Source organism: Lampetra fluviatilis, chromosome 11 (assembly GCF_964198595.1).
Source record: "Lampetra fluviatilis chromosome 11, kcLamFluv1.1, whole genome shotgun sequence".
NCBI classification, from domain to species: Eukaryota; Metazoa; Chordata; class Hyperoartia; order Petromyzontiformes; family Petromyzontidae; genus Lampetra; species Lampetra fluviatilis.
The window spans coordinates 15,685,977-15,710,637 of NC_136285.1; the positions used below are offsets into that span (position 1 = coordinate 15,685,977).

Below are 24,661 nucleotides of genomic sequence, written 5' to 3' on the forward strand. Positions count from 1 at the left end.
CGCCGCCGTCGCGGTTCCTTCTGCAGAACTCGGGCAGCGCCGCCGAGGACAACAACCGCATCTCCATCACGTTCTTCCGCCTCTTCCGCGTGCTGCGCCTCGTCAAGCTGCTGAGCCGCGGCGAGGGTATCCGCACGCTGCTCTGGACCTTCATCAAGTCTTTCCAGGTGTGTTGAGGACGAGCGATTAACGGTTGAGTGGTTGGTGGGTAGCTGGGTGGTTCAGGCTCGTGAAGGACGCTGCCAGTCATCTCAGTCAACCCATGGCACCTGGATCTGTTCCGTGACCTCCTGCCAGTAGGCCTTCGACACTTCACGTGGCCTCAAAGTGCACCCAGCATAGCGCAATCGCCACGGTAACGTCACTGCCACTTATTGGTGAGCGGCGACTGTTGTTGTTGGTCAAGTGATTGAGTGGTTGGTGCAATGGGTGAGTGACTGTCTGAGTTGGTATCTAGGTTGGTGGGTGAGTTTGTAGATGGGAGCGTTAGTGGGGAGTGGTAGTGTCGCGGCTAGCGTACTGTGCTATGAACCCAGTTTGATTCCCACTCATGGCCAACATCGGCGGCGAATATCTGAACTGGTCCCAAGCTTCCCCTCGGTCGACTTATCCCAAAATTAGTACCTGGTGTGGTGTGTAAACATTGCAACTCGGGAGACAAAGGTGATCAGGAGTGGTCCTGGCCACCCACCCCCTCATGTGCCATGCCAGGCTTCATAGGTGCACACTAACAGGACTTGTATGTATGTATTTTGAACTTCTTTCGCACCATATGTGGCCAACCGTGCTAATTGGAGGTGCGATAAGGGGGATCTTTGTCTTTGGATGATTCTCTGGTTGAGTGGTTGAGTAGTTGGTTATATAGGTTGGTGGGTGGGTGAGTGGATATGTGCATCATTCAATGATTGAGTAGAAGCCCTGGAGCTCCGTGGAGTGGATGGGTGGGTTGATTGTGGAGTCCGCAAGTGGGTGGTTAGTTGGTCCATTGGTGCTTGAGTTGTTGCTTGGGATGTTGATTCGATGGTTGCTTTGTTGGTTGGGTGACTGGTCAGTTGGATGAATGAGTGGTGGTGGTTTGCTCGTTTGCAGGCACTGAGGGATTTGGTAGCTTCTTAGCTGGTTGCTCTGTTAGTCAGCTACCTGGCTGATCACTAGTGTTGGTAGCCGTCTCTATAAACTTGGCGACTGCTCTCCTGCCCGCTCACTCACTCGCTACCCTCGTAACGCACTTCTCCCCGCAGGCCCTGCCGTATGTCGCTCTCCTCATTGTCATGCTCTTCTTCATCTACGCCGTCATTGGCATGCAGGTCAGCATTCCCCCCGGGCTCTGGGGCCTCTGCAAATTTCGCGAAAGTTTCTTTACGTAATACAAATTTAACACAACAGTGACATCTTACGGAGCAACGCTTTGAGTGTGGTTTGTTTGCGTGTATGCTTCCGTCGGAACAGATGTTCGGTAAAATTGCCATGCAAGACGGCTCGCAGATCAACAGGAACAACAACTTCCAGACGTTTCCGCAGGCCGTGCTGCTACTGTTCAGGTGTCATGCACGTGCACACACAAAGACAAACACAGAGACTCCTGTATAGGCTTCACCGACTATTGGGGCAAGTGCTGTTAGCGAGCAGCACCCATGAAGGCCGATACGGCACACAAGGGGGTGGCTGCCCAGCGCCTCGACTGGCCGCCTTTGTCCCTCTCATGGTGATGTTTTACACATTGTACCTTCTTTTCTTTTGAGGCCGAATCTACATTGGGGAGTCCCATGACTGGTTCAGATAAGCATTACTGGTGTTAGCTGTGAGCTGGAATCACACAAGCGCACATGCGCGCGTGTGCGTCCACAATTTCACACACACACACTTGCATTCACGCACTGCGCCTCAAACCCAGTGACCAAAATATCGATTCTTAGTCAAGGATAAAATCAGTGTCGAAAATCTGAAAGCTCCTGGCACTTAACTAGGTCGACTCAGCCTTAAAGGAGTGCTGCGGTGTGTCAATATCACCACTGGGGAGATAAAGGCGGCCCGGCAAGGAGGTGATGCCTTGTCAACGTTCATAGGCGCTCGCTAGCAGCACCGATGGCACTACGCTGGGGATCTTTGCATTGGCGTGCATGTTCACGTGTGCCGCTATGCCGCCGGGCAGGTGTGCGACGGGCGAGGCGTGGCAGGACATCATGCTGGCCTGCATGCCGGGCCGACGCTGTGACCCTGACGCTGACGCCAGCGTGGGCGAGGAGTTCTCCTGTGGATCCAGCTTTGCCATCTTCTACTTCGTCAGCTTCTACATGCTCTGTGCCTTCCTGGTACTGCCAGGCACTGCCAGCGGGTGGTGCCAGCGATAGGGGTAGAGCTAGAGCAGTGGTTCTTCACCTTTACTGCATCCTTGCACCCCTTTGGTTCTTAATCGTTAAACATTTGCGTTGTAGCCGAAACGTCGTGAGAATTATTTTATTTTATTATGTTTTATTTTTATTATTTTATTACTTCCCTTCTACGTGACTTTACCAAAAGAACCAAGAAGAACATTTTTAATGTTAATAAATGCATAGAGTTTGATGAAACAAAGTTATTGTACTTACGTCCCCGTGCTTAATTAGTTATTTAGATGATTTACCTTCTAAAATAATCTGACCATGTCTCGCACCCCTAGAAAGGGCATCTCGTACCCCAAGGGGATGCTTGCACACAAGTTTAAGAACCACAGAGCTCGAGTATAAGGCATTGAGGTAGGGGATAGAGTCAGGGATAGGGGTAGAGTTGGGGGACAGGGGGTCGAGGTAGGAGATAGAGACAGGGATAGGGGTAGAGTTGGGGGACAGGGGGTCGAGGTAGGGGATAGAGACAGGGATAGGGGTAGAGTTGGGGGACAGGGGGTCGAGGTAGGAGATAGAGACAGGGATAGGGGTAGAGTTGGGGGACAGGGGGTCGAGGTAGGGGATAGAGACAGGGATAGGGGTAGAGTTGGGGGACAGGGGGTCGAGGTAGGGGATAGAGACAGGGATAGGGGTAGAGTTGGGGGACAGGGGGTCGAGGTAGGGGATAGAGACAGGGATAGGGGTAGAGTTGGGGGACAGGGGGTCGAGGTAGGGGATAGAGACAGGGATAGGAGTAGAGTTGGGGGACAGGGGGTCGAGGTAGGGGATAGAGACAGGGATAGGGGTAGAGTTGGGGGACAGGGGGTCGAGGTAGGGGATAGAGACAGGGATAGGGGTAGAGTTGGGGGACAGGGGGTCGAGGTAGGGGATAGAGACAGGGATAGGGATAGAGTTGGGGGACAGGGGGTCGAGGTAGGGGATAGAGACAGGGATAGGGGTAGAGTTGGGGGACAGGGGGTCGAGGTAGGGGATAGAGACAGGGATAGGGGTAGAGTTGGGGGACAGGGGGTCGAGGTAGGGGATAGAGACAGGGATAGGAGTAGAGTTGGGGGACAGGGGGTCGAGGTAGGGGATAGAGACAGGGATAGGGGTAGAGTTGGGGGACAGGGGGTCGAGGTAGGGGATAGAGACAGGGATAGGGGTAGAGTTGGGGGACAGGGGGTCGAGGTAGGGGATAGAGACAGGGATAGGGGTAGAGTTGGGGGACAGGGGGTCGAGGTAGGGGATAGAGACAGGGATAGGGGTAGAGTTGGGGGACAGGGGGTCGAGGTAGGGGATAGAGACAGGGATAGGGGTAGAGTTGGGGGACAGGGGGTCAAGGTAGGAGATAGAGACAGGATATCACCCAATGTTCCTTGGATCATAGGGACGCCTTGACCCATGTTCTGTTTCCTTCTCAAAGATCATCAACCTCTTCGTGGCCGTAATCATGGACAACTTTGACTACCTAACACGTGACTGGTCCATCCTGGGTCCCCACCATCTGGACGAGTTCAAGAGGATCTGGGCAGAGTACGACCCCGAGGCCAAGTGAGTGACCATCAATGGGCAACATACGGGGCCTAGTCACCCACCTTCCCCGATACACAGTCCACCCAGCAACATTAAATCTTCATAACCAGCCATGATTGATCCACTGCTGGATGAAGGCCTCCCCAAGCTTGCGCCATCTCTCACAATCCTACAATGCAACAATCCAACCAGCACCTGCACATCAACTGATATCATGGCTCCATCTTTTCGATGGACGTCCTCTCGGACACGTTCTATTCCCTGGCTGTCACTCCATCAACCATTATCCCTCGAGACTTCGAGTGACAGTTATTCTGATACTTACTCAGACTCTGCGAATGGCACAAACACATGGAATTGCATTGCTTCTGTCCTGTCCTTGGTTGCTCTCCCACCTAAATTACAAAGTCATGTCAGCCTGTTGATCTTTGCGATAGCTTCATTCGCAGTTGTATTTCACTTATAATCCTTGTCTGTGTGCACACTCGTGCAGAAAATCACCCTAAGTCTGTTTCAGATTTTATTATTGTCTGTTCACACATGAGTGCAATAATCATCCTTGAGTCTATGCGGATGATTTCTGTTGCTTAATTTTACTACGAATAGTTTATAAAAGTTATTTGACTGAGCCAGTTTTTGTCACTGGAAATAAATTTGATTTAACATTTATTTATGTTGATGCCGTATTTTCTTTTTATTCTGTAATCTGGTTGCTTTTACTCTGATTTCTGTTTGGTTTTTGATCTTATTTCTATAATGCCCATTGAGTTAACTGATGGTGTATATTTAACCATTAATACACCCACTACTAACCAGGGCGTCCTGTCGAACTCGAACCGCGCACCTCTGCAACAGGCATCGAGCACGTCACCGCGCTGGGTAGTGTCGCCACAACTGAACACCGCGATGATGAGATGACATTTGTTTTGACCGATTTGACGAGATGTGAGTTTGGCAGCGTGACCTCGCTCTGCGCGTGCGGCGACAGGGGCCGGATCAAGCACGTGGACGTGGTGACGCTGCTCAGGCGCATTCAGCCGCCCCTCGGCTTCGGGAAGTTGTGCCCGCACCGCGTCGCCTGCAAGGTGAGCGAACCCAAATCTCGGTTCCCGCACGAAAAACTACGACGTTTTTTAATTGGCAATACGCAATTGGACCGAAACGCCTCTGAGCTTACCGTGCCACTCGACCGCTCGCTTCTCAAAAGACTGTCGATCTCCTGAGTTCTCGCTCGCAATGGCCGTCCCCCGTTGTGGGTGTTGCGACCTCTTGACCTCCATGCCACGTGCCACTGTCCCCCACAGCGCCTCGTCTCCATGAACATGCCTCTCAACAGCGACGGCACCGTCATGTTCAATGCAACGCTCTTCGCCCTCGTCCGCACTTCGCTCAAAATCAAAACGGACGGTAGGCAGCGCACAGCAGTCCCTGCCACTAATTACCACCGATATCCTCCCTCCAGATCAACAGTTCATCTCTCTGCCACTCCTGTGCAATGACAGTTGAGTTGATATCTCAGCCAAACATTTATTGAAAGATCACAAGTGACGCCATCACATAGATCCCTCTATTTAAGGAACGAAACAGATTCTGGCCGTCGCCTGATGAAGCTGGTTGTAATTACTGGCGACACGTCGTACTCGGATTGTAAATGTTGTGGATTTGCTCTCCAACACACCGGTGTGCTGTACTAGTGACGAATTGGCACGTTCTGTTTACGTGACAAACCTTACTAATTGGCTGTGGTGGGTGGTGGCGGGTTTAACGACACATTTATATTTACGTGATCTAACCCAAAACACCTCTATTATGGGTGATATTTATGAAGTAATTTATGTCGCAAGTGTTTGGGGCATGAACAGATATGTGCGAGTGTACGTGCTTGCAGGAAACCTTGAGCAGGCCAACGAGGAACTGCGAGCTGTCATCAAGAAAATCTGGAAGCGGACAAACATGAAGCTCTTGGATCAAGTGGTTCCCCCTGCCGGAGGTGATTGCTGCTTGGCTGTCTGTGTCGACAAAGTGAAGTCCCACCAACTCCACACGTCGATTCCTCCTCCCATGTGGAGGAATCTGTCTCTAGCGGACTGACTGCTTCGCCTCATCTACCGCACTGTGTCCCACCACCACACTGCAGCTCACAACAACGCACTCAATCACTCATCCACTCGCACACTCGCCACACTACAGGCCACGACAATGATCGCTCTGCTTCTTCCCTCGCACTGCTTCACTATGGGATTTCCTCCTCCCATCACCATCGTCTCTTCTCTTAAGCTCTTACAATAACGTTACTCAATTCAAGAAACGTGTCAACTCTTACGATTACAAAGTCAACAGTTGCTGATTGTTTTTCACCGCATGAGATTTTTGTGCTTTTGGGTCTGTGCCCAGCAACTGCGTTAAACAGCAATCTTATTAATGACTGTTAACAGCAGGGTGCCAGATTGCATGGTGCTTACAGGCTCTATCTGCTGCTGCCCCCCTCCCCGCCACCACACCCTTCTCACTCCCCTGCTCGTTCTCGCCTGCCCCCCCTTTCCCTACCTCATCACCCTGGCCACCTCGTCGTCCGGCCACCACACGGCGTGCGTGCATCACATTGCCCTGTCCAGCAGATGATGAGGTGACCGTGGGAAAGTTCTACGCCACCTTCCTCATCCAGGACTACTTCCGCAAGTTCAAGAAGCGCAAGGAGCTGGGGGCACTGGGGATTGGGCCTAGGAACACCATCGCCCTGCAGGTGACGGTCCAGCGAACCCCGTGTGAGGGCGAGGTGCAGTGGATAGCGCGCTGCACCACGAACCGGGCAACCAGAGTTAAATTCCTGCGCACGGCCAGCTTCTGTAACGAATATCTGCATCCGGTCCTGGACCTCCCCAAGATAAATTCAGTCATAAATGAGAACCTGGTGGAGGGTGTAAACATGAGCGCTGGGGAAGACAACCGCTGCCAGGCGTGGTACTTGTCACCCGACCCTGTCGTGTACCGTGCTGGCCCTGATAGGCGCTCCCAATCAGCACTTGCCCCAACAGCCTCTATGGTGATTAGAAGCTTTCGTCACTGCAGGATATCATACTCTTGGGTTATTTCAGTAAAGTCACATAGATAGGGAAATAAATAAATAACAGATCACGCCGTTTCGATCGCAACAACAAGCGATCGTCCTCAGGTGAACGAGAGAGACACGCCTCTGTGACAAGGCATTATATAGAGGGGGGAGGAGGGGAGGCTGCAAAAGGGCGAGAGGGTGGGGATAGAATTCAAAGAGGGCTTGGGTGAAAGAGACAAAAGTAATGTGACAAGCTTAGAACAAGGAAGCTTAGAACCTAAGAGGATGAAATCACGAAAGCTTCTAATCAAGATTGAACCGCCTCTACGGGGAGGTTTTCTACACAACTCAGATATAATTTAAACCGAGAAGAGGGATGCAAAATTTAGCAATCTTTGGAAGGACGTTGATCAACCAGGTAAAGTGTTAACTGTTGTGCTAGCCGACTCTCTGAGTTGCATTACATTTCAACATTTTGTTAAGTTTTATATCTCAGCTTCCTTGTCACATTTCTTTTCTCTCTTTCACCCAATCCCTCTTTGAATTCTATCCCCACCCTCTCGCCCCTTTGCGGCCTCCCCTCCCCTCTCCCCCTCTATATAATGCCTCGTGACAGAGGCGTGTTTCTCTCTTTCACCTGAGGATGATGGCTTGTTGTTGCGATCGAAACGTCGTGATCTATTTTTTTTTTATTTTACTATCTACGTGACTTTACCAAAATAACCTAAGAGATAGCCTATATGGTATTGTTTATTCGCTCAAAAAAGTGAAAGACAAGCAGTGCAAATAAAAAAAGGTTAAAAAAAGGTGTGCAGGTGAGGTCGGAAACCCAAGAGAGCTTATATGAAAACCTATACCAAAAAAATTAACAATGTTTATACAAAATTAAACAAAGCATAGTTGTTTAATTGTATGGATATATGGGTGGTCTTTGTCTTTGTTTTTATACTTGTATGAGTCCACGCATGTATGTAAACAATTTGTGTATATGTATACACGTGCGTGTATATGTGCACATACACGCATGCATGTACCCATGCGCGCGTCACACAGGCTGGGCTAAGAACGCTGCACGACATGGGCCCTGAGATCCGACGCGCGATCTCGGGGGAGCTGCAGGAGGACGATGACCTGGAGAGTGGCGCTGATGGCGAGGAGGGCATATTCCGGGTAATTCTAAATTCCTGAAATCGGTGGTACTTTTGGGCTGCCTGGCACGCACCGAGCGCACACATGCACTGTGGATTTTTGGGAATGTGCTTATTTATCCAGGAGAGCCGCAATGCGTCATAGCAGGGTCCTGCCACATTGGGTTTTTAGCTTAAAATGTGTTCAGCCAATTAATGATGACTCGTGTTTAATATAAACATGGGAGGAAACCGGAGGACCCGGAGAAAGCCCATGCCTTGCCTGAGTGGGCAAAAATATACAAATATAATAATATAAAATAGAATAAAAAACAACATGAAATAAAAACAATATTAAATAAATAAATACATTTTTTTGATGGTTAATGCAACAGGCGGCAAACTCGCTCCCATTGGACCGCGTCACCGCCACTATGCATCTGTCAGTACAAAGCTAATCCATGAATACATACGAACTACAACCCTGACTAATCTACTGCACTTCCTCCCTTGTTGCACTCCGGTCTGGGGGTCTGTCCAGCGGTCTGGGGGGCTCTTCTCAAACCACGTGAGCTGCTACCCAGGCGAGCGTCGTGCTTCACTGCCCCAGACGCTGGCCACGCGGCGCCCTCTACAGATCCAGCGTCCCCCGAGCACCCCACCACCCGCATCGACCAGCCAGCTGATGGGCAACCACCATCACCACCATCATCACCGCCACCATTACCACCCACGGCAGCGGCAGCCTGCCCCCCTGGCGTTTGCGAACTCGCATCACCCGAACGTGCAGACGCAGCAGACGCAGCAGACGCAGCATGACGGTGGAAGTTGCAGCGGAGAAAGCGACGGGAAGAACCTCGCGGTGCCAGAAGATTCGATCGACGACAACAACAACGAGGATGACGGCGAGGAAGAGGAGGAGGTGACGGGTTGCGGCGACGAGGACAACGACGACGGCGACGATGGTGGCGGCGGGCGGCGTTTGCCAGACGCGGACAACGCGGCGGCCGACGATCGTTGGAGCGAGCGTCACCCGCGGGGTTCCCCGTCCAGCTCCAACTCCAACCTGAACAACAACGCGAGAGGCCCGTCGCCGCCGCCGTCTCCTCCTCTGCCGCCACCGCCCCCTCGCTGCGTGCCGCCGGGCATCCAGGAGGCCCTGCTGCTGCAGGTGGTGAGCACGGTGGCCTGTGCGGCCCGCGCGGGGCCCGCGCCGTCCGCGGGAGCAGGCGACTGCGCGGGTTGCAGAGCAGCCGGGGCGGTGGAGCCCGCTGGGCGGAGCGATGTGACAGGCGGCAAGGAGGATGCGGTGACCACGCGAGGGAGTGGAGGAGCGTCACCGAGCATCACGGGGAGCTTGAGGAGGTGGGTCCACATTGGGACTCCCTCCCTCCCAGACATAATCATCTTGTGTACCACCTTCAAATGAGTGGCCAAGAGAATGGGTAGTTCATCGTGTAGTGCTTATCAAAGGTGTAAATGCAACAAGGAATATATAAAACTAACCACAAAGTGCATACTTATTAACTGGAAGGAGCTGTTAACTATGCAATAACGGGCACCAATAACAGTCATTCATGTATTTTGCATCTCAAAACGCTATAGAATTTGTACTACTCGTAGTTTTCTATACATAGGCATGGCAAACCACAGGTAAGCAGGAAGGAAAGCAAAACCGGCAGTCACAATTGCCAAAGCTCTGTGGTCCTATATTGGGATATATGGAAAACTCCATCATGACTGTTTATACACGTTGGAGGAAACCGGAGTGGCCGGAGAAAAAACACGTGGACACAAAATCCCAGTACAAATTAAATATGATGGATATGAATGCACTTGCAGACCGCTATTGAAAGTGAATTGGTTATGGCTGGGATTGCTTGGTTAACCTAAAACACCGATGTTTCCTGTGACTGCCCAATGCTTGCCATGCTGGGTTGCCAGGAGGCGGTACTATGAGGCTCTGATCCGGTAGGTACCCATGCCATTCACGCCACAACTCAGTTTAATCCACTACAAATACCAGTTTCGCTGTGTGCGGGTTTTTTCGTTATGGGAGGAAACTGGAGAACCCACAGAAGAAGGGGATAACATACAAACTTCACTCCCTCACATCTAGACAAAGATCCCCCATATAGCATTTAACAGACTGTTGGTGCATGCGCTGTTAGCTAGCACCTATGAAGACCTGAACGGTACACGAAGTGGTGGGTGGCCAGCATCATGCCCGACAGCCTTTATCTCCCCAGTAGCGATGCTTACACATCACACCAGGTACTGATTTGAGACTGAGTCGACCTAGGGGAGGCGCTGAACCTGTCCAGATAATCGTCACTGGTGTTGTGCCATGAGCGGGAATCAAACTCGTATCGTCGGGTTCGATGTGCAGCGCGCTAAACGCTACATCACCATTTTCTGCACTCCCTCACATAAAAAAAGACAAATAACCCCCATATAGTCTTCAAAGACTGTTGGGGCAAGTGCTGTTACACACACACACACAACAAATTAAAATATGTCTTTAAGTGTGTATGTGTGTGAAAAAGAGCTTCACACTCGCACACATACACACTCCATGAAGAGTTTTGATTTGGCAGCAGAGGTCCTACAATGAATTGGTCGACTGGAATTATCTTTTCATCGGTTGTGTAATGCTGCGTGTGGCAGCTGCCGTGTTTGCGAGTGCTGCTCTAGGAAGGCCCTCCGATGAGGCTAATGCTGAGACCTTTGCCTTTGCGTGCTCAGCCTGGAGTCGGCTCCCGGACTGGTTCCCGTCATCCGCGCCGCAGAGGAGCCACCTGGAACGGCGGAACAAGACTCCCGCGAGTCGTGGGGGGGCCCAGCAGGGACGCCCGGGGTCCTGGCAGAGTCCGGGGACTCTGGGGACCTGGGCGATGCCGGTGACCAGGCAGGGATGACCCTGGAGAGGTGCGCAAAAGCTACCCAATAATAACGATCTTTGCATTTATATGGCGTCATCTGAAATGCCTCGACAAACTCAAAGCACCTTACATCACATCTCCCAGTGGCAGCTGTCCCTGTGTTGTATAAGGTAACACAGCACTGGCCTCCTAGCAGGCGTTAATCTGCCAATAACAAGCGACGATGATGCTGCTGTGTGTAATCCCATTTGAGAAATTTGCGGTTATATTCTTTTTTATTTAGCAAATTAGAGGAAAGTACCTACATTAAAATTAAACGAGATCCAACTAATACTTTGGAACGTAAGACTACTGCAATCATTGCAAATTCATTAATCCCAAAAAATGAGCAATTCCTAATTAAGCCAAGGGCTTCAAAACCACCTAGACTGTATGGGCTATCAAAGATCCATAAAATCGGCATCCCATTACGACCCATAGTCAGTACAATTGGCTCTGCCACATATAAATTAGCAAAATATGTAACTAAACAAATACAGCCCTACATCGGTAGGACATCTTCATTCATAAGAAATTCAAAACATCTTGTGAATGTGATCAAAGATATTAAACTTAACCCTAATGATATTTTGGTGAGTTTTGATGTGATTTCGCTATTCACTAAGGTTCCAGTGAGCGAGTCACTTAAATTACTTGATACACTGGTAAAGAATACAGGTTTACCAAAAGATATTCCGAAACTCGCTGACCATTGTTTAAATAACACTTACTTCTTATGGAGAGGCGAATTCTTTAAACAAAGGGAGGGAGCAGCAATGGGCTCTCCTTTATCTCCTGCTATAGCAAATTTGTACATGTGTAATGCGGGCGTAAACGACCTTCCGGATGTGACGTCACGGGGGGGGGAGGAGTTACGTCACGTGGGAGAAGGGTTCGGGTCTTTAAGGGGAGAAACCGGAAGAGGAAGGGAGGTTGTTGGAGACTGGGCTAGAGTGAGGCCACGCAGGGCGAAGGCTGGGAGGAGTGGCGAGATCGCCACACACACACGGAGAGCGGATTGGCACCGTCGGCCAGCGGTGACCAACCCAGGGAGCAGCGGTGAGGCTGCAGCGAGGGTAGCCAGGGAGGCTGCACGAAGAGGCAGCAGTGGGACTGTTCAGAGAGAGAGAGCAGCGGTGGGGCTGCAGCGAGGGCAGCCGGAGAGGCTGCACGAGGAGATCAGCAGCGAGGCTGCTAGAGGCTACGGGAGCGACACGAGGAGATCAGCAGCGAGGCTGCTAGAGGCTACGGGAGCGACACGAGGAGATCAGCAGCGAGGCTGCTAGCGGCTACGGGAGCGACAGCAGCGTCGGCGCCGAGCGGAGGGTCTCAGAGGGAGAGAGCCGTGTGGGAAAAGTAGACGAACCCGAATAAAGGACACCAAGCCAGATACCGTGGTCGAGTCTTTTATTACACATGGAAAACTTTGAAACCAGAGCACTTGCCTCGAGCACATTAAAACCATCCTTTTGGTTTAGATATGTGGATGACACTTTGGTTGTCTGGCCACATGGTAAAGATACACTTAACGATTTTCTAAATCATCTCAATGCACAAAACCCGGCCATTCAGTTCACCATGGAAATGGAGGTGAATAACACACTCCTGTTCCTGTATATTTTACTTGGGCATGGCCTAAATGGTAAAATAACACACAGCGTTTACAGAAAGCAAACGCACACTGATGCCTATCTGAATGCAGATTCGCATCATCACCCAGCTCAGAAATCCTCTCTTATCAAGACGCTCATACATCGGGCTAAAACAGTGTCAGATGGTGAAAGTCTAGTGAGAGAGATTAAACATGTTAAAGAAGCACTAAGACAGAATGGCTACAATAATGCTCAAATTAACAGCACTAAATGCCAAATCACGATCGCAAAGCGACACTGCTGAAAGCGATCAGATTATTAAAACAATAAAAATACCATTTATCTCAGGAGTAACTGACAAATTAGCCCGTGTTTTGCAAAAGCAAAACATTACAGTAAGATTTGGTACAGTACACAAAATTCAAAAACTAGTAACTTGCACTAAAGACGAATTACCTTAATTATCAACAGAAGGTGTATATCGGATTAATTGTGTATGTGGCAGATGCTATATTGGACAGACAGGGCGTAACATTAGTGTAAGACTAAAAGAACACCAGAGAAATATTAAACTATCGCAAACACAACTGTCGGCAGTGGCAGAACATGCTTGCCAACAGGGACACTCAATTGATTTTGACAACGTTGAAGTGTTGTGTAAAACTGGTTACTACTGGCAAAGACTAATTAGAGAATCCATTGAAATTGAGAGAAGCAGAAATAACTTTAATCGCTCGGACAGCTACAGGCTTAGTGCGGCCTGGAAGCGTATTATTAAATAAGATACATTACAATTCCTTATAGAGGAAACAAACACTAACTGATTACTACCGTAGCATAATCACAATAAAACACATTCCAAATGATTACTAATCTACAACTCGCATCGTAACAACTGCCTGATTACTAATCTAGTATATAATTTCAATAACCCCCCCCCTCAAATCGTTGCACCTGTTGAGTTAATGAGTTAATGATGACGTCACCCTGCTGCTGCTCTATATAAGAACGGGAGACACAGCAGAGCCTCACCATTCTGGCGAATTGCCCGATGATGCTGGATGCAATTACCAGCGAAACGTCGTACTCAAATTGTAAATGTTGTGGTTTCACGCTTCAACACACCGGTGGGCTAAAGCAGTGAACTATTTGTCTTTTGTCAACGTGACACTTTTTTACTGATTGGCCGTGTCTGGTGGTGGAGGGTTACGACACATTTATAAATAACGCGATCTAAACCCAAAACGTTGATTATGTCCCTCTGGTGTTCGTGCTGCGCCTCATGCATTGCCGTCTCCTTCGTGGAGGCCATTCTCCCAAAGGAGTCATTTGCCATTGAATTGACAATTTTCATCCTTACTCGGGCAATTTAACACGTGAGCAAGAGAATACATTTTAATCAATGATCATGGAATCATTATATGCATATCCATTAACAGCGTTATCGGCCTGAAGCTGATTGATATTCATAGCCTTGTGTCTGCGTGCGTGCATTGCCATCTTTAACCAGACTCATTGGAACTGGCCACACTTAATAGTATCCCTGCAGTGAGCAGAGATGCCATTTATGGCTGAATAACTTGATTTTAAAAATGCTCAAATTATTTGAGTTTTAAAAGGAGATCTATAATTTATTCTCCAATGCCTTTAGAACTAACAGAATAAAACTCCAAGACTACACAATAAGTATTATATGTGGATTAAATGTGTATGGAACAATTGACAATCTAATGCTCCGTTCGTGTGTGGAAGTGTTGTTGTATGTCTATGTGGGGAGCGGTAGTGCAGCGGTTAGCGTGCTGTGCTATGAACCTGGTGACCCGAATTCTGCTCACGGCCACCATCAGTGCCGATAATCTAATCCGGGCTGAGCCTCCCTTAGGTCGACTCAGCCAGAAAATGAGTATCTGGTGTGGTGTGTAAGAATTACGACTTGGGAGACAAAGGGTGTCGGGCATGATGCTGGCCACCCACCCCTTATGTGTACCGTTCAGGCCTTCATAGGTGCTAGCCGAGCAGCTCTTTCCCAAAGGTTGTTACGGTGATACAGGGTGTCTTTGTTGTATTATATGCATGTGCAGTGAGTTCAACTGAGTCGCAGACGTAGACTTGGAGGCAACACATTTATTCAACTCCAACACACGGGGTAACTTTCCCTTTCACAGAATAACAACCTATGGCGGTGACCACCAGGATAACTACACTAATTACAATGTAACTGCTACTACGGACCAGGACCAAAAGCTCCGGTCCAGGTCCACGTGTTGGAGACTCGTTGAACGTAGAACATAGACGAAGGTTTCTTCAGGATGAACAACAACAACCCTGGTCCCTCTCGGGACCCGGCTTATATTCTCTGCGGCGTGGCTGCTCCGCCCTGGGCCACGACCACCTTCCAGAATCCTCGGGAAGGATCTGGATCCCAACCACGTGACTCCCCGAGCTCCCACTTGGGACCCCCTTGTAGACTTAACCGGTCACGTGTCCTCTCGGGTCAACCAGAGTGCCATGGCCTTTAGTACCCTCATCCTACGGTCGGCACTCCCACACCCTGTCCTGTAGGGCTGGCACTGCACTACAAGCGTGGTGCCATCCAGCGCTATCAATCAGCGCTATCAATCAGCGCTCACCGGGCCCCTCTAGGGCCGGTACTACACCCACACCCTCGTGGTGTCCGCGATGTCGCTTCGCCGCACGCCGTGCCTCTCTAGGGCCGGCACTGCATGTTGACACCCCGCGATGTCACTACACTTGTAAAGTGCAGAGAGTTGGCACAGTGGGGAGCATAGTTGGAGCATCTGCCAGTCATCTGAGACAAACCCGTGGCACCTGCTGGGACTGTTCTGTGATTTCCTACCAGCGGGGCCTTCGACATTTCAAATGGCCTTAAACTGCCCCTAGCCTGACACAAGCGCAGTGGTGATGTCACCGTGACTTAGTGGTGAAGGACGGTCGTTATGTTATATATATATATGTATTATTACGTATCATTATTAAGATTCTGGAGTAGGGGGCAATGTTGCATTGTGTTTGGGCAATTGAGTAATTTCAGGTAATTTTTCAGCATTGTGGTGTTAAGCCAATACAGACCGGTTACTTTGTTTATGTTTTAGCTGTGGGAGCAACCGGAGAAACCGGATAAAACCCCATGATAGAACAGGAGGAGAACATACAAACTTTACACAGAAAGATCGACACAGAAAGGCATCCGAGTTGGGAATCGAACCCAGGCGCTTATTCCTGCGAGGCATGAACTTACCACAGCGCCACCCTGCCGTCCTTTGTCTTCTCTCGGCTCCTCCCAACCCAGGCACCCAAGTCGGCGCGAGGGCCGAGGCTGGGGTCGCTGCGTCCGGCGTTTCCCGCTGGGGTTTGAGCGACACAGTTACCACGGCGACGCGCACGCCGATCGGCCCAGCCTCCTCTCCCAGCAGCCCCTGCTGCCCCCGACACCCCCAGGTGTGGCGCCATCACTCACCCTCGCCAACACGGACACCAATATGGGACCTTGCGAGTATCAAAATATAAGAATAGGTTTTACCCTTTCTGGCAATAAAGCAGAAGGTGTTAAGATGTTAAAACACCAAACAGAAACCTTTTGCAGGAATCCTGTCTGCAGTAACCACACATACTTGTGTTGAGCATGCAAACAAATACATGCTCTGGTGATTAATGGGCTTTGTGGTAGGGTAGGGTTAGGGATGGTTGTGTGACCAGGTAAGAACCAAGAGAAGCGGATCATTCCATTTGTAAGGGTGGCGTAGGTCACCAAAATTACGAAAGCAATAAAAACAAGCACAGTGATGACATGGATAGGCTGGGTGGTTAGTTGGTTCCCCTAACGATCAGTGGGAGGGCTTGTATGAGTGGCTCGTTGATTCGGGTTTGAGTCAAGGAGCATAAACCATCACACGAACTCCAGTCATCCTCGCAGCAGGCTTTTGGCTGGCCATCGACAAAGATGGTCACTGCATTGCGCACTTTCAGATGGTCTTCTGCGGCCATCTGGAACACTCTTCCTTTTGATATTAGGAAGCCACTGGAGCTATGCACTTTTAAATCTAGATTTAAAACTAATTTCTTGAGAACTGCTTTTTGTGTTTAGTTTGTTGTCCTTCAGCCGCATCTCTGATTAGCATGGTTAACTATGCACGGTGCAAAAGCAGTCCAACATACATGCATGCAAAGTTGAGGCTAGTACTCGTGGCTCGTTGTTTAGGGTTGAGGCTAGTGTGAGTGGCTCATTTGTTTGATATGAACGCCGCTGCATCATAACCATACATTTGATTAAATAATAATTAAACAGAGGATAACGTAAACAACAACCTCCAAGCTTCTGAGGAAGCCATAATAGTTTGACGGGCAGCTCATAGTAAGTGTCGCTAATTATATTGATGGAGGTAGTTTGTCTTTGAGATGTTTGAAGCACAACATTTGAGTTAAACCGGTTTATATGATATTGAGTAAGAAAGACAAACTGGCAGCTATAGATGGGGCATACAATCTACCACGTATTTTTTTTTTATTTAGAAAATCGTTTGATGCATAGCAGACAAACAATGCACAGGCACAGTTTAAAATCTACGAACTTATAAAGGATACATTTATGCATTGTCAAAAATAATCAAGAACAATATCGATGATCCAGCTTGCGCTGATGCACGCCAGTTGCTCTCTCACTCACCGGCAGTCACCCTCCTCCGCCGTATCACCCTTCTGTTGCTACGAGCAAGGTCACTGTTCCCGTGAACTGCACTGGTTGACTCCTCCACCCACGTTGAGGACTCGGTCTATCAGACTGTCATCTCATCCATTGTACTGCGTTTAACAGCCACACCGCATGCCACACACATTCTATTTCTGATTCTTATCTCACACTGCTCCATGTTTGGTGTTTTGGGCCATTGCAATTTCCTCCCGTCGTCACTGTACCGGTATCCCTCAATTTAAAAACGTTTGGTTTATGAAATTTCATGTTCCCGCAATTAACAAATTATGCTCACTTTTCGATCAACGAAATCGAATTTCCGCGTTAATGAAACTTTCACTCGGCCCATGCCATGAGACCATGAAACAAGAAGCCCCCAGGAGGTTGCGTCGTCATCCACCCGCGACAGCGTCACGGTGTCCCGGCATTGCCACAGTAACGCCCCACGTCACCTTCACTGGCATTCCAACATGCAGCAGATCTTTTGCTGAGTTCCCTGAAAATGTTAGTTATTTTTGTTTTAAATTAATAATTTAATCGTTTTCATATTTATGTTCTTATTATATTTGTAATATAGGTGGTGTATTTTGAGGTTAGGAGTAGAGTTGGAATGACTGTCCCAAACACATCCCTAATATTACGTATTATAATAATGGAAAAAGCTATTCCGATTTTAGAAATATCGTTTTGCACGTATTTTTGGAAGAATGTATCCCTTTCGTAAATCGAGGGATATAAATTTATATAAATATATAAACTCTTATTGCAGCAGCCCTTTCTCCGAAGTCAGCAGTTCCCCTGCTGAGTTTGTCTCACCTGGTGATGGTTGCTTGTGTGCGATCGAAACGTCGTGATCTATTAATTTTCTATCTACGTCACTTTATCGAAAGGACCAAAGAGTATTCAGTGCAAGACAAACTTTATCCCTTAGACTTCATTTAATTTATTTTTATTTCATATTTGTCCCTCACATTTAATTTCTCCGGCTGTCTCAGGAATGCAGGACAGTTAAGTACCTTTGATAGAGCTGGCGATTGTGCCCAGGATGCATTCCCAGGTGGACCGCGCCTCGTGCTCACAAGATCAAATCTTCCCAGAGTGGAATGTACCAGCAATATTTTATTTTACTTTGAATGTAAATTTTATGTTTAGTAAAAATTATTTCATATTGACGGATTTGCCTGTTACTCAATAGCTATTGTTAGGTAACTAATTATATGCCGGTATTTAAAAACTAGTCACCAGAAAACAAGTTTAAAAATGTATAATCAGGCCCCATGGAGTTGTTATCCGCTCCATCGCTCTGGGCTCTATGTTTATGTTGCTATGAGAAAAAGTGCCATTGCCCAAAACATCGACTATTAAAAACTTTTTTTATACTTTTCCTTTTAAGGCCACAGTGTTAGTGATAGTTTTTATCGATTTGAATAAGCATGTTAACTTTTACCTATAGCAACTTTTACAGTGCTGTTCATTACTGGCCACTTGAAATTTTGGGCTTTTGAGCCTGTGCTCAGCAAAAGGAACAAGATGGCCCAGGCAGCAAATATGAACATCACGATGCTTGGAGTGGACAGCGCTGTGTCCGTAGACCACACTCCCTGCATGATTGCACTGGGGGGAGGGCCCTCTGTTAATGGACTGCTGTGATCCTGCAGGGCGGCGTAAGTCCTTCAACATGGAGTGCTGGAAAAGGCAGGGTACCCAAAGCATCACAGGAGAGGTGACCCTGCCGCCCAGCCAACGTAGCACCTGCCTCCCCCTGCTGATGTCACAGCTGCAGGTGAGCGAGTGAATATGTGCTGTCTGAGTGTTGTGTGAAAATCTGTGAAAAAGAGCTTCATAGCTCATCAAATTCCACCAGTATAAATAAAGATTCTGATTCTGTAGTGCTTAGTGCATTGCGCTACAAACTCAAGTTCATTTCCACTCACAGCCAACATCAGTCATGAATATCTGAACAGGTCCTGGAATTCCCCAAGGTTGACTCAGTCTTAAATGGGTACCAGGTACAGTATATAATCGTCAACATTGGAGAGACAAAGGAGACCGGGTGTGGTGCTGGCCATCCACTCCCAATACTGGATATTGGTTCACAAATTCTCCACTGATTTTAACCGCTGAGCACGTTTCAAACTTGGGTTGCTGGGTTCATAGTGCAATGCACGCTCCACTGTCCCCACTGTACAAGCATAATACATGCACATGGACTCACACCACACAGCTAAAAAGAAACCAGAGGCAATTAGGCTGTTATTGCCCTGCTAGAGGGAGTGGCCCACATGTATATAGACTCATATAATGATTATGCACAGTGCTTACAAAAAATGCACATCAGTCCACATCTCTTGTACCTTTAAGATGTAATTTCATCTGCCTCACATTCTCATCTTTGCTGTCATTGTCAATCAGTTTTACTCTTTATTTAAAGTGTCACAAGACATGCAACTCTGGCTGATCAGTATTTAGAGCACAAAATAACAATTAGCGATGCTAATTAATATCTTGTTGTACATTTTGTAGATTTGTGTTCAACTAGGAACCATGTCTAACAGAGAGGGTCGTTGCTTGTCAAAACTGGCACTTCACTTTTACATTAATTCGAGCAAACCTGTCTGCCGAGAAGACACTGGATGTCAAAAACAGTCCGCGAGTGGTCAGATTGAACAAATGCTGCTGGAATTGTGCACTCCCAGAAGGAGATGGTTTTTATAGAGATTTTTTTTTATTTTATGTGGAAGGCCAGCTACAGAAGTGAGGCGAATTGTCTGTGTACTGTATTTATATCCTAGGGCTTTGAGGGTTGGGTAACTGAAAGGGTCAATATCCAGAACATGCCACACCCATGGTTTGTTAAGAAATCTGAACCCTGACACCAAAAAATACGAACCCTGGCAAAAACAGCATTGTGAAACAATTACAGTAATTGAATAAATGACCTTAACTCGAGAAATAAATTACATTTATTTCTGCACATTAACGTATGTGATCTCAATTGAGTAATTTGCAGGTAATATTTCAGCTTTTGGATGTTTGGTCAATTCCTGTTGCACTGCGTTGTTTTTTTAATGTGTAGTGCAGGGGTGTCCAAACTTTTTGCAAAGAGGGACAAATTTGATAAAGTGAAGATGTCCGGGGGCCAATAGTTCCTTCCGACATTTTTACCATAAAAGTTACGTGAAAACACACTGTTATAAAACAATTATCATTGTCACAATTACCTTTATTTTTCAAATGACAATGTAACCAAATATAAGCCGCTCAGGCAGACGTGAACAACTCTAAATACACAATTCTGCCTTTCATTCAGTCAGATAACATTGAACAAACTGTATGGAATACCTTACATTTCCATGAGTTAAATATATTTGCCTCAAGAACATTTTAAACAGGAGTTATAAGTAATGCAAAGTGATCTGTTATCATTAAACTTTAAAACAAGTGAATTTTGTCTTTTACAAGATCTTTCAGAAAGCAGGAGTTTGTGTCACATCTACAGGTACATAACATCAACAGTTATAACCAAATCTTATTCAAGAGTTTAATAAAAACAAGTGCCATAAGTCCAAGTGCATTAGTGTGCTTTAGGCTTTTCACTGTTAATAGTGACAGATGTTACCGTTCAAAACACTCAATTTCAGATTGATCAAGGAACAAATAACTTGCTGACACTAATGAGAAGGGTGATACTGAAATCTAGATTTCAGTAAAGAGACCAGGTCAGGCTTGTTGAGGGCAGTGGTTGAGATGCATAAAATGCCACGCAATTTGGAGTCACTCATCCTTGACCTAAATCGGTTCTTATTTAAGTTCATGACTGAGAATGTTTGCTCACGCAAATATGTAGAGCCGAATAATCTCAGAATTTTCTTAGCGAATGACCGCATTTATGGAAACCTGCTTTTGTCCAGCTGCCGGTAAAAGTCAACAAGAGAACGCTGCTGGTGTTTCCCGTGGCACTCATCGTCAAACTGCAGCTCAATGAGCTCCAGATGCAGCTGTGGAGGAGCATCATCAGGGTCCATGGAGAAGGGAGAAGAGAAAAGCAACATGTCCTTTTCAATAACTGCAAAGTCCCGAAAGCGTTTGTTAAATTCCACAGAAAGAGATGCGATAGCTGTTGCATAACTCTTCATTTGCGCACCGATGTTGTCCTGTGAGAAACTGTCAATTACCTCTTTCAAAGCTGGGAAGTGTGCGGTGCAGGGCTCTGTTTGGGACAAGTGTCTTTGGAAAAGTTGCAGTTTGGTGCCAAATGCCTTGGTGTGAGCATATAGCTGGCTCACCACTGCATCTTTCCCTTGAAGATTAACATTCAGCGCATTCAGATGCTTCGTTATGTCAACCAAAAAAGCCAGATTTGCCAGCCATACAGTTCTTCCATTGGTTGTCCCTTCTCACCCAAAAAATGTCCAATTTCCTCTTCGAGAGAGAAAAATTGCTGCAGTGCGGACCCCCGACTTAGCGACCTCACATCGTTGATATATTACGTCACCGTATTCAACCTGGATGTCACGCAAGAACTGCTGCAACTGTCGGTGGTATAGAGCTTTAGAGCGAATAGAATTGATTGCCTTTGCCACTGGTTTGATAACATCGTCAAATTTGAGATGTTTGGCACAGAGAGCCTGCTGGTGAATGATACAGTGAAGTTTAATAGCGTTACCTACTTCTTCGCTGACTTTATTGCAGATCAGTGTGGACAATCCACTTCGCTCACCAGCCATGGCAGGCGCACCATCGGTAATGATCCCAGAAACTTTACTCCATGGTAGTTTCATTACATCAACAGCTTCACAAACAGAAACGAATACATCTGTTCCTCTGGTTTGCCCTTTAAGGCTTTTGAGGTCAAGCAGCTCCTCTGTCACGTCCATGTTGTCATCAACTTCTCTTTAAAAAATAAGTAGTTGTGCAGTGTCAGATGCATTGGTGCTTTCATCTCAGGCTAATGAGAAATAATCAAAAGCCACTCCCCTGTCCCCCAGTTGTCTCGGAATATCTGACGATATGTCCTCAACTCTCCGTGCTACAGTGTTGCGTGCCAGGCAAACATTCATAAATTCTTGCTTCTTCTCGGCGCAAATGTTCTCCACCATTTTAATGACACAGTCTTTGATAAACGCACCTTCAGTAAAAGGTTTGCCATGTTTAGCTATTAATATGGCCACTTCGTAGCTGGCTTTGTTGATGTTTTCCATTGACTCACAGGCCGGCGTGAAGAATCACTGTTGCGATGCCAGAGCAGCTTGAAGTTGCTTTACTTTTTCAGCGCGGTCACTCCCTGTTAGCTTGTCGTAAGTTGTAGCATGTTAAGTCTCGTAGTGTCTCTTTACGTTGAAATCCTTAAACAAGGCATCCGTCTCTTTACAAATTAGGCAAACACAATTTCCTCGATTTCCAGTGAAGAAGTATTGTAATTCCCACCGCTCCTGAAAGCGGCGGCCCTCACTGTCAACTTTTCTCTTTTTTTTTGCAGTCGCCATGGCAGAAATGATTCGAGAAGGGTTCGCGGCACGGATGCAAAATTAGAGAGCATTAGAATGGTGCTGCCACCGTGTGGCAGAAAGAGGAATAACATCTTTAAAGTTTTATGATTTATTCTGACAGAGCTAGCGAGCCATAAATAACACGTTATAAGACCGAAGCTGCGGGCCGTATCAAATCTGCCCGCGCGGCCGTTATTGGCCCCCGGGCCGGGCTTTCAACATTCCTGGTGTAGTGGATTCAACTGAGTCGCAGACATACTTCTTGGAGGCAACACATTTATTAACACCAACACATAACACAAAGGGCTTACTGCCCCTTTACAAGATAACCTATGGTGGTGGACCACCAGGCTAACTACGCTAGTTACTGGGAGTAGCTACAACGGACAGGACCCTAGCTGGTATTCCTCTTCCACGTGTTGGTGACTTCATCTTGGACGTAGAACGTAGATCGTAGATCTTAAGATAACAACAGCAACGCTGAACCCCGGTCCCTGTGGGGACCCGGTTGATCTGCTCCCGTGTCGTGGCTGGCCCCGCCCTTGGCCACGACCACCTTCGAGAAACCTCTTGTCATTTCTCGACCCTTCCCGTAGGATCTCACCCTGACACGTGACCACCCCCTAGCCCCCACCTGGGGCCCCTGTGTAGATCTTACCGGTCACGTGCCTTCCAGGGTCAACCAGAGTGCCATGGCCTGGGGTAACCTCATCCCCTGGCTGACACTCCCACACTCCCTCCTGTATGAGTCAGCACTGCACGCCACACATGGTGCCACTGAGCGCGATGACCCAGCGCACACCGAGCCCCCTCGAGGGCTGGTACTGCACCCACCTACGGGGTGTCCGCGATGACAATGCATCGCATGCAGTGCCTTGCTAGAGCCGGCATTACACAGTGACATTCACGATGTCGCTACAAATACATTCATAGATGTGCTCTGTCTCATGTTTGGCAATATTGTGCTGTCTCCATCACGAAACCTTGGTGCAATTTGCTGCCACGATGTATTTAATTTGTCCGATAACGACAAGAATCTGACTCTGAGTGTCTCAGCATTCAGGAAGATAGATTGGGCAGTGCTCGTGTTTATTGGTGGCTCTGCGGTGAAACACACGAGGTACTGGCATAGATCAGCAGAAGATACGAGGAAAAAATTGGCTTTTGAGCAGCTTGTGATTTTCTCACTTGCTCACTTGTCATTGACAGACTCCAATACGCTCTTCCCAGCTGACCCGTCAGTTCAAATGGGCAGCGTATATTCATGAGTCTAGACTGCTTTAGCACTCCACCTTTGTGCCTACTCATAAAATAAGGTTGTGATCCCACTTGGAAATTTAAACCCGCAGTGCTGAGTTTAAGTTAGAACATGGTTGCACTTGTTTTCCACGGTTTGGTTTTCATTTTATTTGAAATGCCCTAATACCTAGAATTCCAATGCTTCAAATATATCCACAATTTCACTTCCTTCAAATTCACAATTTGATGCTAAACTATTGATTCTGTATTTTCTTATTTCTGTTTGGTTGTTTTTGCACTGTTTTCTATTTGCTTTATTGTTGGTGACCCAGGTCACTCTTGAAAACGAGACTTCTCCTGGTCTCTTGTTATTTCCTGGTTCAGACAAATGAACGTGAACTCTTTCGGTTTTTAAACAGCATCAAAAACCCATGGTAAGTTTGTTAGGGCGACATTTGGTGAGGCCACAATGAGGAGCGATACCACAGCATGGCTTGATAACGTGCGAGGCTGTTTTGCCTCTTTCAACTCAATCCCTTCACCTAAGTTGAACAAACAACAATCTCAACGAATAAATGAAAAAAAATACAATTTAACATTGGCAATGAAATAAACTCTGAAAACCATGCCCTTTGGT

At 47.6% G+C, this 24,661-nt stretch overlaps 1 protein-coding gene across 16 annotated transcripts in view; it reads left to right on the forward strand.

The window, feature by feature from the left end:
* LOC144934883 (voltage-dependent L-type calcium channel subunit alpha-1D-like) overlaps positions 1 to 24,661 on the forward strand; it is a 185,280-nt gene that overhangs the window by 148,759 nt on the left and 11,860 nt on the right. For 10 of the 16 annotated variants that reach the window (XM_078861139.1, XM_078861145.1, XM_078861149.1 and 7 more), the window contains 15 exons: positions 27 to 167; positions 1,242 to 1,307; positions 1,450 to 1,541; positions 2,153 to 2,312; positions 3,787 to 3,914; positions 4,885 to 4,981; positions 5,201 to 5,303; positions 5,785 to 5,886; positions 6,512 to 6,639; positions 8,002 to 8,118; positions 8,617 to 9,440; positions 10,020 to 10,046; positions 10,821 to 11,003; positions 15,899 to 16,047; positions 18,955 to 19,079. In XM_078861139.1, the coding sequence (XP_078717265.1) occupies positions 27 to 167; positions 1,242 to 1,307; positions 1,450 to 1,541; positions 2,153 to 2,312; positions 3,787 to 3,914; positions 4,885 to 4,981; positions 5,201 to 5,303; positions 5,785 to 5,886; positions 6,512 to 6,639; positions 8,002 to 8,118; positions 8,617 to 9,440; positions 10,020 to 10,046; positions 10,821 to 11,003; positions 15,899 to 16,047; positions 18,955 to 19,079 (2,442 nt within the window). The remainder of the gene's footprint in view (positions 1 to 26; positions 168 to 1,241; positions 1,308 to 1,449; positions 1,542 to 2,152; positions 2,313 to 3,786; positions 3,915 to 4,884; positions 4,982 to 5,200; positions 5,304 to 5,784; positions 5,887 to 6,511; positions 6,640 to 8,001; positions 8,119 to 8,616; positions 9,441 to 10,019; positions 10,047 to 10,820; positions 11,004 to 15,898; positions 16,048 to 18,954; positions 19,080 to 24,661) is intronic. The other 6 variants (XM_078861140.1, XM_078861146.1, XM_078861154.1 and 3 more) reach the window with 3 other exon arrangements.